Below are 17,451 nucleotides of genomic sequence, written 5' to 3'. Positions count from 1 at the left end.
GGTCCCCAATTCTCCACTTCCACTTCAGCGTTACATCCTTCACACACACTTTAGTGAGAATCAGGCACATGTTTCTATCTGCCCAATGCACTTGGCAGTGGCAGAATGCTGAAGTGCTTGGAGTGTGTGGGGACCAAAACTATCAATATTCTCATGCTGATGCTGTGGTGTTAGCTGAAGTAGAATTATAGTAGGCAGAAAGGGCAGAAATGTCTGGCACAGTGGCTAGCAGTGGCACTTAGCTTGTCCTTGCTGACCAACATGAAGGACAGACGGCACTATTTGGTCAGGGTCACCAGAAAGCTGGTATTTATGAGCAAAGCCCAAGTGATTGAGTTGACATCATTGACAGGCTTTGCAAATAGCCAAATTCATTGATAAGAGTGCACCTTGCACGTGTGTAAGCAGTACAGTGGACTACTGTCTGTGTGTACAGTTGCAATCCCACCACACTGCAAACACACACACACACACACACACACACAGACACACACAGAAATAATCAGTCATAGTCAACAGCTTGATCTCCAGTGAGATTTTATACTGGGTTTGGGAGGCAGTATGGCCTATTGGAAAAATTCATGCTCCAGGAAGTCAGGAGACTCTAGTCTCAATGCTACTAATGAACAGCTGAACAATGTATGGTAGGTCAGTTTAACTTCCTAAGCCGTAGTTGTCACTGCTTCCAAAATACCTTCCATACATCTCTATCATTGTCTCACAAGTCTGGTTATACATCATGTTGTTACCCTGGTGGACAGGGCGGAGGCTGTGTCTAATTCTTGGTAATATCTGTGGGCTTTTCATAGGTCTAGGCACGTGTGTGCATGAGCGTGCACACATACACACACACACACACACACATACAGACACTTTTTTAACAGTTTCTATCAATTACTCCAAAATGTATATATTCAAAGAAAATATGCTTCCCTAAGTAGATTAGCACCTAATTTCAAAAATCTACATGGTTTATTCAGCACTGTTTATTTTCTTTGTTAGCATGATCCCAGGTTTCAATAAATTCCTATAATTACTGGGTTACTTGGTTTCTCATTAAGGGAATCGTCACCTTCTCTCTATGAGGTTGAGGCCCCCAAGGGTCTCTGAGTGGACAAGAACAAACCAGTCTTTGGCACCTCCAGGCTAAAATGTTTAGTCAGAGCTCTTCCTGCTACCCACTACCCCATTTAATAAGGATAGCACTCTCTGTTGTTTGCGTAGAAAATTAAAAATATTAAAATATTTTCATATAGATGATTATGTTTGATATTTAAAATACATCTATGAAAATGCAGCTGAAGTTAGATCTCAGGTTCACCGTACCATGTCTTCAAACAATAAAACAAAAACTTTCTGATGAGAAAATAAAAAGAATGTAAACATTGAACATAGACATCCATCTATAGGCACCTTAGGTTCGTCATTTAATATCTATGTGCCTCGGGCCATATTACATGTGTGTTTGTGTGTGTGTGTGTGTGTGTGTGTACCTCAGTTTTCTCATTTATAAAATGCAAATAGTAATGCCTTCCTCACAAGATGAAGGCAGGGCTAGAGGTATAGGAAGGCAGGGGAATGTGATAAACCGTCAGTCAGCAGAACACCAAAGTGAATGCGTAAACCTAAAGAGCCCAGCAGCACGTGGGCTCATTCAGGAATCATTACATGCTCATTCATCTCCAGTCATAGATGGGGCAGACATATCACATAGTATTCACGTGGAGAGTTGTAGTAACTCTTTCATCAATTTGAAATCTACAGAGTGCATATAATCTTGGAGATGTTGTCAATCAGAGCCTTTTGCCTGAATTCTGCTTTCAATAATTACTTGAGTGAGTAGATACCAAATTACTCTTTGCTGAGCCTTATTTAGACCTGTTGGCTAATACTTCCTGACAGTATTTCAGTGAGTGATGGTCCACAGTATAACTAAGGTGGTAACAATTACGGGTGAAAACAGAAGGCCCTGGAATCTTAAAATCTTTTTACTTTCCCCTTGTTTATTTATTTTCTTTTGCCTTACATTCCATGAGGCTAGGATAACGCATGGCATGATGTGACAATTGTTCAGCTTTGTCAGACTCAAAGTTCTGCTAATGAGGTAAAACACAGAGGCTCCGGGACATGAATGATGCACTTGGTTGTTTGCCTTGATTTAATTCATCAGATAAAGGCTCAACTTCCTACATGATTTCCTAATGCACCGAGGTGGAAGGAATTGGTTGTGTGCAGCTTTCTGTTTATCTCAGAAATATTGTTATTGCTTTCTCTTTATAAAATCCTGCTACACAAAACTGAATTTACAGAGGTGACAAATTGCAAATGGCCGTGGGAGAGAATATGTTTGTTTATTTTACAAATGAGTTTTCTCTTTACAAAGAATTCACAATGGATGCATTCTAATAAATTCTGAGTTCCCTAACCCTTTTTGTGCTTTCAGTTTTTGTTGTGTAACTTTTTCACAGTTTACTAAGTTATCTATTGAACAAATCTCAAAAGATATTCTTTCAACTATCCCTTAAAGACACTAAGTTATCAGGATCCTCCCATTAAAAATTATAAGCCCCTACATCCCTTTTTGCCATTGTATACACTATTTATGTTCAATTTTCTTCCTCAGTTCTCCCCATACTTTTCCTTTTCAGCATCAAAAAATCCTCCTTATCCATAAGACACAATTTAAATACCATCTCTGCTGTGATTTCGTCTCAACTCTCTTTCTTTTTTTTTTTTTTGAGACGGAGTTTCGCTCTTGTTACTCAGGCTGGAGTGCAATGACGCGATCTTGGCTCACCGCAACCTCCGCCTCCTGGGTTCAGGCAATTCTCCTGCCTCAGCCTCATGAGTAGCTGGGATTACAGGCGCGCGCCACCATGCCCAGGTAATTTTTTGTATTTTTAGTAGAGGCGGGGTTTCACCATGTTGACAAGGATGGTCTCGATCTCTTGACCTCGTGATCCATCCACCTCGGCCTCCCAAAGTGCTGGGATTACAGGCTTGAGCCACAGAGCCCGGCAATTTCTTCTCGATTTTCATATCTCTTATAGTCACCCCTTATCCTGAGTTTCTAAAGCTCTTACATTGGAAGCCTAATATAAGGTTATTGTTTTGTATGACATATTACAGCAAATTTTCCACCATGACATGGTGCACTCCCAGAGCTCAGGAATCATCTGAAATCATAGTTATGAATAACACCTTCTCCCTTCTCAGTGACTTGCATAGTGTTTCATAAATATTTCACACTTGAAGGTGTATGTTAAGACAACACTTAACCAAGTAATTCCAAGATGTGTCCTGTTGACCAGAGGAGGACACATAGTTCTCATCTGACACTTGGAACTTTTATCTGCTTTTCCCACACAATTTGATAGAAAAACAATGTAGCATTAGAAAGCCTGCATCAATGTCCAGTCCTTGCTTTCTGACTTTCCTACTTCTGTTACTCTTAGGCAAATCTCCTGATATTTCTGTGCTCAGATACCTCTCTTACTTGCTTTTTTATTTTTATTATCAAGTAAGATCATAATACAGAATAGGTAAAATGTTATTTTTACCCCAATTTTATGCAATAATATTTTATTTTGCCAAATATGATCATTATGAATCTTATATCCTTTAAATATTAAAATATAATCATTATGTTAAGTGTATGCCTGTATACAAATATCTCCTGTACTCCATAAATATACATATACCTACTATGTACCCATAAAAATAAAAAAATCAATAAAATAAAAATCTAACTTAGCATAAATCCCAAATGCAGATATTTCCCAAAATACCGGGAAAATAAGATATTATTATTATAGAATAAAAGCTGTTGAATAATTTGATTCTGAACTTGGAGAAATAGGTGGGACACCAAGGAGAGCAACATTTAATCATGCTCTGTCATTAAGGAACAGCCTTGCTGTTTCAAAACACCTATGACAGTCAATATTTAAAACTGTTACAAGGGTTATTTAGACTCCATAAAACTTTAAAACTATAACCATGAGATTATTTTCAGTTTCATTTTTGGAGGGTGGGTGGGTGGTGGCCAGTGGAACAAAATGACATAGACAGCTAAAAGAAGGTGACTAACATACTGAAATTTATTGGATAATTGCTCTTTTTAGTTTTTTTCCTTTGTTTTGAGTTGTAATCACAGTTTGTACACATAAGTTTCTATTCTACTGTCATTTAATGTTATTTCACTGAATGTATGTGTGTGTGTGTGTATGTGTGTGTATATACACATTATATGTATGTTGTTTCTTAAGTTGTTTTCTCGTCATGAGTCTTAACTTCATTATGTTTAAAATAAACTTTATTGTGTATATTTAAGGTATACAATATGATGTTGTGGAATACATATAGATTCTAAAATCTTTACTATAGGAAAACAAATTAGCATATCCATCATTTCACATAGTCACTTTTTATGGGGAGCGGCAGCTACAGCAGCTAAAATCTACTAATTTATGCAGCACTATAAATAATAGCCAAGATTTGGAAGCAACCTAAGTATCCATCAACAGAAGAATTAATAAAGGAAATGTGGTATATACACAATGGAATGTTATTCAGCCTTAAAAAAGACTGAGATCTAGTCACTTGCAACAGCATGGATGGAAATGGAGATCATTGTGTTAAGTGAAATAAGCCAGACACAGAAAGACAAACTTCACATGTTCTCATTCATTTGTGGAAGTTAAAAATTAAAACAATATAATTCATGGAGATAATAGCATGTTGGTTACCAGAGGCTGGGAAGGATAGTAGGAAGAGGGAGTGGAGATGGTTAATCACTACAAAATTATGGTTAGATGGGAATGAATAAGATCTAACATTTGATAGAGCAACAGGAAGATTATTGTCACCAATAAGTTACTGTACATTTTAAAACAGCAAAAAAAGTATAATGGAATATTTGTAACACAAATAAATGATGAATGCTTGAGGTGATGGATACACCATACCCTGATGTGATTATTATACACTGTATGTCTGTATCCAAATATCTCATGTACTCCATAAATATGTATATATACTCCTACTATGTACCCATAAAAATAAAAAATAAAATAAAATCTACTAGTTTGCACAAACCCCAAATAAAATATTATTACCTATAGTCCTCATCCTATATGTTAGATCTCTATACGTGTTAACTCCTACACACCTGCTACTTTGTATACATATCTTTTACTTCGTATGGCACAGTTTTGATTCAGCTTACACTGTAAAAATTGGAGAGTGATGAAAAAGCTGTTTCAACAACGTCAGAAGGGCTGCATTCTGGATCCGACTCTGCCACTGATTTATATATGGCCTTTGCAGGTCTCTTCAACTCTCAAGGCCTCAGTTTGGCCATTGTCCAAATAATTCTTGTGTATCCCTGTTTTCCCTGTAGTTAGTAACACTCTTGAACAATATTACATATAAAAATTTAAATACAAAGATAAATATTTGTTTTATAAATATTACCCCCATGACCAGGCACAAGTTATTTTTTGGACTTCTGTTTTTCCATCTCTGAAATGGAAATACCGACTCTGACTGTGGTGAGGACTGAGTATAAGCATAAAGTACATGTAGCCCATACCTGTCATGTAATGAGGGCTTCATAAATGTTTATGTTCTTCATCTTTCCTCTCTATAGCAGCTAGTAATAGGACTGTGCATAATACATGTTAAATAAACTTTATTAATTACTTGTGGTTTACAATTTATCACATACAGTACATTTATTAACTGGCATATTTTAAATATTGTGGGAATTCCTATTTCAGTAAAGTTGCAAATTCTTTTAAAAATTCCTATTCAAAAAAATATATTTTAGGAAAACATAGATAAAAACATTTCTCAGGCCAGGCATCATGACTCATGCCTATAATCCCAGCACTTTGTGGGGGCTGAGGCAGGAGCATTGTTTGAGGCCATAAGTTCGAGACCAACCTGGGCAATATAGTGATAACCCATATCTACAAAAAGAAAAGATAAAAAAAATTAAATATTAATACGCATAGAAATCTTTAAGATTTTAAAAATTATAGTCACATAAATTGAGTTTTTAATCCATGTTTAAGGCTGACTTGGACCTGACTCTCAAAATTGGAAACAGATGATAGCTTCATGCACCTTCTTTAGTTTCTTTAGAAGAGCAGATCTCTCCTGGAAATCTCTTCACACAACCCATGGTAATGGGGTTGTACAATCCCTTCATATACCTCTGTTGATCTAAGTCTTCAACATGAAAAGTAGCTTTTAAAATACATATTTTAGAGCTATGATCATGCCACTGTACCCCAGCCTGGGCTTAAATAAGGCAAAATAAACCATATATATTTTTAGTTCATTGAAAGCTAATATTTTAACCTTCAGTAGAAGGTTAGTATTGAGAATCAGTGCTTGAATGTTTATGTACTTATATAATAACATCATATAAGTCACAGGAGAAAAGTCCAAGGACCAGATGGTTTTATCACTGTGATTTCAAACACTTAGTCATAAGGACAGCATTTTTCAGGTGTGAAATTGTAGTATGAAAAATATTCTCTGGTGTAGTAGCCAAGGTTGCCATTTATATATAATCAATACAACTGAGCTATTTACACTCTTTATCCTTAACTTTCTCTGAGAATGAGGTGATAATTCTTGTCTTGTCATCTCACTGGAAAAGTTTTGTTCAAGTACTTAATTATGAACTGACTTCTATTTTACAATGAGAAGATGAGAGCAAGCCAGACCACTCTGTGAGTCACGTGTCATATTGAAAATCCATAGTCATTGGAACAGTAACAGTGATCAGTCAGCACAAATAATACTGGGGAGAGATCAAAATAGAACACAAAATATCACCACTATAATATCAGCAATATCACAAGAAAAGTGTGTTGCTGAAGGCTGTTCCTGTCCAGCATCTCTTCTTCCAGGTTTCATTTCCATGGAATGAAATGAAGTAGGCTAAAAACCAGTCACTCTATCCCCACATCCCCCAACCTCCTGGTGAAAAAGCAAATACCTAGCCAGCAAACAAAAGCAATACAGAGGCACATTATTGGGACTATTTCAGCATCTCCCTGACCTCACAAGCTGCTGGTAGCATTTTCCATGGATTGGCCTTTCGCCTGTATTTTTTAGATCTGTTTTCCTCTCTTCTTTGGTATTTTATTCTCACATTGTTTATTTCTCTCTTCCTCACTGTATCTAACTGGATTCTTGTAAAGTATAACTTTATTTTGTATAGATCACGTTGTCTTTATCCTTCCTCCCTTCTCTCCCTCCTCTCCTAAATCCTCTCCCATTTTGAATCCTTTCTTTTCAAATCATTATGTTAGAAGGAGAAGGCTTTTTAAAAATTCCTCATTCATACACAATTACAAAGTTTTTCATTTCACATTTTCCCCTCCCCAGGAGAGATGAATAATTTCTTTTTACTTTGATAAGCACTGTGCTACTGACCACATTTAGATATACCTATTTCTTTTATTTTTATGAGAATTCTCTTTTGTAGGGGGGAGGAGAAGGGGTGGGGGTGATGAATGTTATGTTTTTGGCTGTCTTTACCTTTGCTGTCCACTAAAGTCAAAATCTCCTTCCTCTTCCTTCACTGTTCAGTTTTCTTATCCCTTGTGACCCCACCACCAAAGTTGTTAGCTTTATAATTTCTTCTGCCAAAAATGTTGTCTTCAACTGTCAACGTTTTTGTCAACACTAAAATTATTGAATTGCTTTCATACTTTTTTCCATGTTAACTATAATATTTCTTCTGCCTTTTAGCATCCCCAAAGATATATTCCCAGTGGAGATATTTAATACTTATATAAAAAGCTATATTTATTTATTTTCTAGTGATAGCCATGGCTCTGAGCTGTCTAACATTTGATCAGCCTCAAAAACTACTACGTATATAATTTTTAAAATTTTGTTCTATTTGGCCTTTTAGGCTCCTAAAGAATCCCAACAACTGACACTTCTATTCTTTAGGTACCAGAACAAATTTACTATTCTTCATCTTTATTATCACCTCATCTTCATTTATTTGTGCAGCTTTCTCCTTTAATTAACCACAAAGTTTAGTTTGATCACCCTGCACAGGACTCACAATGAATATCATTCCATAAATCACTGCCACTTTCAAAAGCCAACTTTCCTTCTGGTATTCAAAGCCCACACATACTATGTCAGACTACAAACAAGGAAAAATAACCTCCTAATGACAGAAACAAACAGCAATTAGCATTGATCGTCCTGAGTATATGTCTGTGTTTGTAACTGTGTGTTTCATTGAATATTTATAGCACTTCCTTTATGTGAAGATTTTTGAGAATAGGAGAACATTTTCCTCATACCATGACAATTTCATACATATTTTTATTATTAAAAAAGACCTATACACTAAGAGCAAATATCACCCAGCATGAAATCAAAGAAAACAATTATCCTCTTAAAGTTCTGTGGATCATCACTGACTGACTGCTTTCTCCTGACTCATCAGCATTGGTTTAACAGTTCTGACAATTCCGAGCATCCTGCCAGACCGACACTCTGTATTTAACTGCCTCAGTTCACCTCTAACAGCATCAGCAATATCATTTTTCTTTCACTCTATAGAGTTGTCTCTATAGAGGTCTCTCCTTCCCCAGAATTTGGTGTGAAAACTTACCGCTTTTACCAACTCCCCCTGATCCCAGCATTACCACCTTGTACTCTCTGGACCCGCCTGATGCACTGCCTGGGGAGCAGCTGGCTTCATTTTCTACCTCCATCTTACCCGAGGGACTGGAGGAAAAAAAAAGAAGGAAAAAGTCACCCGTGTCAGGTGCTTGCTCGAATATTAAACAACTCTAAAACTGTGTCAAAGCAAAGGTTTCAGTATGAGGTAAGAACCATCAGCGTAAGGCTGGCTGCTGGTCCTCTGCTCGAGCGGGTCTCATAGCAACCACTTCAATTGCTTCCAATAAAAATCTGGCTTTTGCATCTCCCCCCTCCTTCCTTCCGATTCTTCATTCTTTCACGTCTCCCACAATCTCTCTCTCTCTCTCTCTCAATTTTTATTTCCTCCCTCCTCTGATTCTTTCTCCATTTCCCTTCCTCACTCTCTGTCTCTCCTTTCTCTTTCCTGCCTACCTCCTGCAGAGTCACAGTTATTAGTGGCACACACACATTCGACCCCTTTTCAGGCTGGGCTGCTAGAATGGAATGAATCTGAGACCTCACAGGAGTTGCTATGTCTCACAGGATGACTTCTGTAGGTACAACTTCAAAGATACTATTTTCTTTTAATCAAGGTCAATTAATTAATAAGGATTTCTTCTGCTTATATTCTTGCATTTTATCACTCTTCTATTGCAGTTTTCATTCTGGGAAAATGGAAAAGCAAACAAAAACAAAACAGAATGGTAACTCAGGGCTCATAAGAATGGGTTTTCAGTGTTACTGAAATAACACTTAGCTAACAGGAATTTTTCAGCTCATTGACAGTTGCAGGTTTAACATGGGGGGAGGTAATTGAATTAGATCATTGTCATGTTTGGACAAGGCTCATGCTTGTTTACATTAAGTTATTAGAAACAGCCTAAATCAGAAGGACTCTATCAAGCATGAAAGAGATAACTGATAAACATTTTTACTGACAATTATAGTAGCATAAAAGATTGTAGAAGAGTATTTTTAAATGTCCAAACTATTATTCCCTGTTTGAATTCTTATAAAGCTTTGCAGTCTTTGTTTTTCTCAAAAGAACTTCTAAACTACAGAGGTTTTATAATGTTTTCAGTAATTCCTAATTGTCATAATAAGATCCTGTCTTTCAATCAACATGATGATGTTCTACACGTTTATTGGCTATTTTCTAAGGCTTGAATCATTATTAGATGCAGACAAGTGTTTGGTGTGCATAAGCTTGTCTTTCTCTCTAGATGTTAAGATCCCCTTGGAAAGGAACTATATTTAACCCATTTCTTGTGGCTCTACAGTGTGTGCACGGAGTAGGCACTCAACATAAACTTGCTGGTTTCTGGAGAGGCTTCAAATTGTTATAGCCAAGAGCACAGGCTCTGGAGCCAGATTGCTTGTGTTCAAATCTGGAATTGGCCACTTACCAGCTATATGACCTTGTGCAAATTCTTTTACCTCTCTGTGCCTCAGTTTCTTTATCAGTAAATAGTTAATTAAAATCCTACTTTGTTAACCCATTAAGTGAGCTAATAGTTACATAGTGCTTAACACTGTGTCTGACCAGTGATAAGTACCACACGGATATGTGATATTATGATTACATTACTTTGAGTCTGTGCTGCTGTCAGTCTACTGTTTATAAACACTCATCTGAGAAGAGAAGATTATCTTTTCATGTGTTTATTGGCCATCTGTATATCTTCTTTGCCAAAGTATCTGTTCAAGTCTTTTGCTTATTTTTATACTTAGGTGTTTATTTCCTTATTGAGTTTTGAGAATTCTTTATATATTCCAGATGTAAGTCATTTATCATATAAATATTCTGTAAATATTTTCCTCTAGCATATGATTTTTCTTAATAGTGTCTTTCAAAGATCAGGAGTTTTAAATTTTGATGGGGTCCAATTTGTATTTTTTTCTTTTACAGACCATCCATCAGGTTTTAAATGAAACTTTGTCCAATTATTCTATTCCCACTTTTCTATGTTTTTTACTCTTTGTGCATTCATTCACTGCCATAGGTCAATTTATCACCTTTCTATAGGTAACTGCCAAGTTTGTAATTCTGAACCCAATTTTTTCTTTGAGCTGCGGAAATGATTCTAACTGTGTCTGGGATGTCTCCATCAAAACCCTAATTAAATCTTAACCTCGTATGTCCAGAAGTACATCACTCTCAACCCCAAAAAACAGTCAACAGTGTTCTCTACCTTTGTAGGGAGCATTATCACCTTCCAGGTCCTAATTTTAGCATCACCTCTTCTAGTATTTGACCTCCATAACTGAAGTAGCTCTTTAACTTTTTCTCCCTGAATACAAGATCTCTGCCCTCTGTTCCTTTTCACAGTCCTCAATTCATCCTATACACTGACATCAGAGAAATCCACCTAAAGTGTCAACTTGACAGACCTTGTTGTACACATATTTATATATCAAATGCTTAAATAATTCAACCCAGTAACTCAGGATGGCACATAGGGACACAAAGTATTCATTTCAGTCTCGTATTCTAATGTGGTCCTCACTCTCCCTACAGTACAGTCAGGCAAAGCGGACTACCTGCCTTTCTTCCGATATAACTATCATTTCCATAATTGACTCTAATAAAGAACTAGGGCTATAATTATCCTATAATAATTTAATTGAAACTTTATTCCTCAATGAAGTGGTACATATAAACAATATCATTTAGCTTCAAGGTCTGGGTTTTTTTGTTTGTTTCTAGCTGTGTTGCTGAAATTCTTATGACCTTGAGCAAATCATGTGTCTTTCTAGCTATTCCACCATCTGTTACTCTGTTTTCCATGTCAGCCATTCTGATTTGGTGAGAAAGCATAGAAATTGTCATGCCAGCTGTGTCCTTGGTCCTGTTCTTTATTTACCATACTATTTTAATGTTGATTAAGAGAAAAGAATACATGGAAATGTCCCTTCATGATAAATAAGTGAGTGTCTTTCCAAATATTAACAGACACTGTGAGATGTGAAAAAGACATATAAGTAGTGAATTGCCTTTGTTCGCTATTGTTAATGTATCTGTCCATATTCCTCCTATAAGAATTAGTAGGGTTTCTTTTCCTATTTACATGGAAAAAAACAAAAACATGAAGTGCAGGGAGACTTTCCTAGATATGAAGCCCTCTTTATCTGTCTCTTCTTTGAAATTTGAAGGCACTCCACCGTAGATCCTTCTCCTGCAGTACTAGGGACTAGAAAACCTTCTGATTGATAATGGAATAATTTTGAAGCATTCTGATGCTACTGTTTTTTCAGTTTTATTCAGTGACTTTTGTGAGTTTGCATTTCTCTTCCCTTGCCTTGACCAGTACACCCAAAATTCTGTGTTGTGTGTTTTGTGTGTTTTTGTGTGTTGGCCAGGGGTTGGCATATCTTCTAGTTGTATAAATGATGATTGAATAGAGTTCTTAAGAAATCAAAATCATTTCCTAACAGATAGCTTTGCACTCGGGAAAATTATCAAATGAAAAGAGTTTGCAAACACTTCCTCCAACCTTCCCTGGCAGTTGCCGTTCTTTCTGGATGACACATCGTATCCTTTGAGTGGTAGACTCCATTAAATTAAGACGCAGGTGTTCAGTGTTCATTCAGAGCCAGTCAACTCCCTAAGCAGGGCCCAGGTACACTCCACCTCGCCTCTGTGGGCTACTGCTGCTCACCATTCGTCTTTCTCAGAGGACAAAAGGTAAAGCTAATTTAACAAGCAATTCCCTGAAAAGCAATGTATTTGTTTTATTTATATCGATACAGTTCTAAACTCCTTTAAAAACTGCTAAGGCATCCAGTTACTCTGATAGAATATAGGGGAGAAGTTTGGAGATTCAAGAGTTCTTTTCTCACCTTTTCGGTTACTGGTACATACTTTCTCACCCTATTGCCTGCAAAGCCACTTTTCCTTTCATTTGAATTTGTTGTATTTTTTACAATGACTTATTTACACTTTAGTCCACCTTACTAAAAAGTTGTGACCTCGTCTGTATGTGACCTCATCTGTATTCAACTTTACCTCTCTAGGATGTTTCAGTGTCAAAAACACATTTTCAACAAAATGAGTTTTAAAGACCTGATTAGCTTTTATTTGTAATTCTTGAACCAGGAATCATCCGGTCCACAAAATAGACAAAAGCTCCACTGGGCATAGTAGTCTAGTTACTTTCTGTAAAACAGGTTGACCAAACACAAGAAAATAGAGTAGAGCAAAAGCAGATTGAATAATATCAAGCTCTTCAGGTTACTTTTACCAGAGAAAACAGAGGGGATTTTCTTATCATGCTGGATTAGGTTAACTCAACCCCTTTTGACTGGTTGATGTGAGTCTCCTGTTTTGCTTTATTTTGTTAATTGGCTGCTTGAAGATTTGGCTATCAACTCTCTCCTGGTTTCTTGGAAAGTCAGATCTTACAAAACTGGTTCGCTTAGGTTTTGGTATGGTAACATAGAAATGTAGCAACCCATTTTGGGTTGGCCTGCTGGGGCCAAGTGTAGAACCTCAGTCCAAACCAATGACCTCTCATAAATTTTATTTAATAGCACAGTACCTGGAATGTGCTAGATGACTAAGATATTTTTGTTAAATAAAGGAATTTGTTGTGCCAAGTGAGTGACTACATACTGTCATTGTTAATAAAATTTACCTTTCAAAGTGTATAATTTATTATTAATACCTTAATAAAAAGACAAATCAACTTAGTTGATAATTTGAATAAATGAATGTTTGGCATGCATGTTCTCACCATGAAGTGTAAGACCATTGTACAAACTGAAAATAATATCAAAGCCAAAGGATTAAGAAGAAAAAGCTAATTTTCTGAATGAGGAGCAGAGCACAGGCTTCTTAACCACACGCTGACCTACTCACATTCAGTAAAATTTAGTCAGTGTGAATACTTCTGTTTGTGGTACTTTCATCCTGAAGGCTTACTAAGGTGAAATACCTAAAAAAAATGGATCTTACATGTAATCTAAGTGACTTGCATGTATTTATTCAACATGTATTCATTTATTAAACATAGATTAATTTCCTCATTCTCAAATTCATTCGTTGCACAACTGTGTTCAGCCTTTCAGGAAAAAAAAAAAAAAAAAAGGAAAACACAATGTAGTTCATGAGTTCAAAATTACACAATGTAGTTCATGAGTTCAAAATTATGAGAGCCTGGTGTGGGGAAAAAGGCAGCTGCCTACCAGGCTTCAGAATAAGCCAGCACGTGGCAAGTAATTGAATAGATAAATGGGCAGAGTATGGCAGGATTGCGGGAGAAGAGGAAACTGACTCCAAGTAGGAAGACAAAGTGAGGTGTCAACAAAGAAGACTGCCTTGGGCTAAGACTTAAAGTAAATCTCCAAAGTAGGAGATTACAAAAGCAAGGGTGATGAAAGTTTAGAAAATAAAAGGTATTTGGTAAATTATTAGTTGAAAACATAACTGATGCAAATGAATATAAGAATATAGTCCAAAACTGGGTTATAGACCAATCACAGAGAGTTATGTTATAGAATATAGAGCTTGGATTTTTTATTTTTATTTCCTTTTTCTTTAAGCAAAGCACAATACCAACTTTGAAGTAAAACAGTGAATAACGCAGGTTTATAATTAGAGAGAAATCAAGGTCTGGCTCAAGTTTACTTTTTATCCATTAATGCTTTTTGACTTTCTCAAATAGCAGTGAGTTGGAAGGCAGCTAAATTTCTATAATATTTGTTATTGTTTAGTTACTAATTTGACACTTAGCTTCTACAATTTACTAAATTATAACCTATTTGAGAGGAGCTCTTGTTTCATTATTTCTGAATATTTTTTATGGTCTTGGGCCCAGGCCCTGATATGAAAATGATAATTGAAAAAATTGTTCAGACTTCTTTTAAATCAATATACTTCATAATAGTATCTGACATGGATATTACTGATGGTAATTTTTTTTTCTCTTCAGTCAGTCAAAGTTGACTTTTACAAGTAAATGAAATAATATTAGGCTAAGGCTATATCAAAACATAGACAAGCTAATGATGTGAATATTTAAACCTTATAAAAACAAAATGACTTTATAGTGGCAAATTTCAGAGGAATATCCTGAAAATTTCCATTTGCAGATTATTGCCCAGAGATTTCAATCATTTTTTACTTTCATCTGTTTATGACAACTATAATTAATGTCTGCAATGATAACTCTGAGGCCATGTAAGATTCTGCAATATAATGTCCAAGAAATATTTAATTTTATTCAGTGAAAATTTGATGTTATCTTTTTATTAAAGTTTCATCTTATAGCAGATGCCATCAGCTGTCAATTTGAATTTTTAAATATTGGAATATAGTATTATGCTCAAATTCTGTATAAGGATCTACTATAACTACCTCAGTGAGCAAAATGGCATTATATTAGATTAAATAGGCAATGAAGCTTTTTAATATTGTGCTTGAATAATTTTATATTCCACTGCAAATATTATCACACAGCCCTGCTATTAACATTAAAATAATTGTTTTCTAGCTTAAAAGTTAAGACAATATTACATTTTTACCAATGTTATTTGCGAGACTACTTTAATTTATCCTGAGAGATAAGAAATTAAAATTAGAAGCTGCCTTAGATACATATAGTATAGCCTTTCATCTGAGAAAATATCCCATAATCAATAATTATTGATCTATTCTTTGAATACCAAGTATGAGAGACTCACTGTATTACAAAATTGCCCACTGTGATCTCTTATGACAATGGAAAACACTCAGAATTTAGATTAAGGGAGGACTGATTATGAACTGACCTCTCTTACCAATTTACTAACAGTATTACAATGAAAACATGTTTTCATCTCTCAGGGCTTTAGTGTCTTTATCTTCAAAATAGAAACCTAATATAAGCAGTTTTTGTGAAATTCAAATGAGATGATGTAAACTCAGTGCCTGGGAACAACATTCATAGTAAACAATTATGTATTGGAAACTACACATGAAACCCTGTCTCTGCTACCATACAAAACTAGCTGGAGGTGGTGGCGTGTGCCCATAATTCGAGCTACTTGGGAGGCTGAGGCACTAGCGCATTCGCTTGAACCAGGGAGGCGGAGTTTTCAGCAAGCCGAAATCGCACCCTTGCACTCCAACCTGGGCAACAAGAGCAAAACTCCGTCTCAAAAAAAAAAAAAAAAAAAAAAAAGAATTCATTTGTCAAGTACCTTTCAAGTTCATTCATTTGTCAAGTACTTTTTAAATAAGAGAGAAATTGAGCTGAGGGTCTTGATTATTCCAGCCCCATGTAATTTAGAAACTGAGTTGAATCTGGTACAGTCAGTGTAGGAAATGCACAGTCTCTTCACAAAGCATGGAGGAAAGGACAGGTAATGCACAACATTGCTATGTCCGTTAAGTGCTAAGTATGGAAGGGTGGCAGAAGAGAAATCTCAAAAGACAGCTTGGAAGTAAACTATGATAGCTTTTTTTATCATTTTTGTTTTTCAATTTTGAGAAGTTTGGACTTACACACCAGGTGATGTGAAGACGAAGATGGCTTCTAAGTAGAAATGTAATATGAATAGGTTGGTGGTTTACAAAACTTACAAAGCTCTCTCTAGAGGTAGTGTGAAGAGTGGATTAAAATGAGGAGAAGCTTAGGCACCAATAAAATATCTGGGTGGTTCTTTGGTTTTCCTGTAGAGAAAAGATCATAATCTGAATTAGATTAATTAAGTCCATGTCATAGAAAATGTAAAGGTAAATGTGACCCATGACATGACTGGAGAAAAACTGGCAGGTGATGGTGTGCCTGGGATGCATGAGAATTGGAAAGGAACAGGAATCAAAGATGGCTGAGGTTTTCTGTTGGATCACTGGTTCTCACAGACGGGTAATATCATCACTTCTATTACAACAAGGATAATATGTGATTTTATCACACATAGATACTTCTATGGTATCTCAAGGTGACAGAATTGAGAAAATATAGACTGGTTGAAGTAAACAGAGAGATATACATAATGAGTCCAATTTTGTTTACATTAAGATTGATGTGCTTGGTAGGGCACAGTGGCTCATGCCTGTAATCCTAGCACTTTGGGAGGTGGAGGCAGGCTGATCATGTGAGGTGAGGCGTTCCAGACCACCCTGGCCAACATGGCAAAATCCTGTCTTTACTAAAAATATGAGCTGAAATCATGCCACTGCACTTCAGGCTGGGTGACCCAGTGAGACCATCTAAAAAAAAAAAAAAAAAGGACTGATATGCTTTTGGAATGTTGGAATGTCTTGTTAAATATGTAAAGAAAGCAGTCTCAAACTATGGATTTGGAGCTGAGAAGAGAGGTTGTGGATTAAGAGATCTTCAGTTTATTAGTGGTAAATGAAACAACAGGAAGAGATGAGATTCTCTATGGAGTGCTTTCTAGAAAGAAGAGAAATCTAAACTGCCTTTATGAATGGATAGATGAACTAAAATTAAGCAAGGTAATATTTTCTGTGTTCTCTCTTCAAGGTGCTTTGGTAAGAAATTTTGGGGGCATTTATTTGTTTATTTATTTATTTGAGACAGGGTCTCATTCTATTACCAAGGCTAAAGCACAGTGAGTGATCATGGCTCTCCACAGTCTCAAACTCCTGGTCTCAGGTGACTCTCCTACCTCATCTTCCTGAGTAGCTGAGGCTACAGGCAGGCACCACCATACCCACCTAATTTTTAAAAAATTTTGTAGAGCTTGAGTCTTGCTATGTTTCCCGGGCTGGTGTAGAATGTCTGGGTTCAAGTGATCCTCCTGCCTTGGCCTCTC

At 36.2% G+C, this 17,451-nt stretch overlaps 1 protein-coding gene and 1 long non-coding RNA gene across 3 annotated transcripts in view; one reads left to right on the top strand and one right to left on the bottom strand.

The window, feature by feature from the left end:
- Positions 1 to 9,089, bottom strand: part of RIT2 (Ras like without CAAX 2) — a 375,399-nt gene extending 366,310 nt beyond the window's left edge. Inside the window, exon 1 of one of the 2 annotated variants that reach the window (XM_012440881.3) lies at positions 8,657 to 9,089. In XM_012440881.3, the coding sequence (XP_012296304.1) occupies positions 8,657 to 8,759 (103 nt within the window). In that variant the 5' untranslated portion in view covers positions 8,760 to 9,089. The remainder of the gene's footprint in view (positions 1 to 8,656) is intronic. The other variant, XM_012440882.2, reaches the window with a different exon arrangement.
- LOC105709055 (uncharacterized) overlaps positions 8,985 to 17,451 on the top strand; it is a 35,244-nt gene continuing 26,777 nt past the window's right edge. Inside the window, exon 1 of the long non-coding RNA XR_001105434.3 lies at positions 8,985 to 9,241. This is a non-coding gene — a long non-coding RNA (uncharacterized LOC105709055). The remainder of the gene's footprint in view (positions 9,242 to 17,451) is intronic.

The sequence above is a fragment of the Aotus nancymaae genome, unplaced genomic scaffold (assembly GCF_030222135.1).
Source record: "Aotus nancymaae isolate 86718 unplaced genomic scaffold, 86718_ANA_hifiasm-v0.15.2.pri h1tg000020l, whole genome shotgun sequence".
Taxonomy (NCBI): Eukaryota; Metazoa; Chordata; class Mammalia; order Primates; family Aotidae; genus Aotus; species Aotus nancymaae.
The sequence above is the reverse complement of the archived record's forward strand: the minus strand, read 5'-3'. Positions and strand labels throughout refer to the sequence as shown.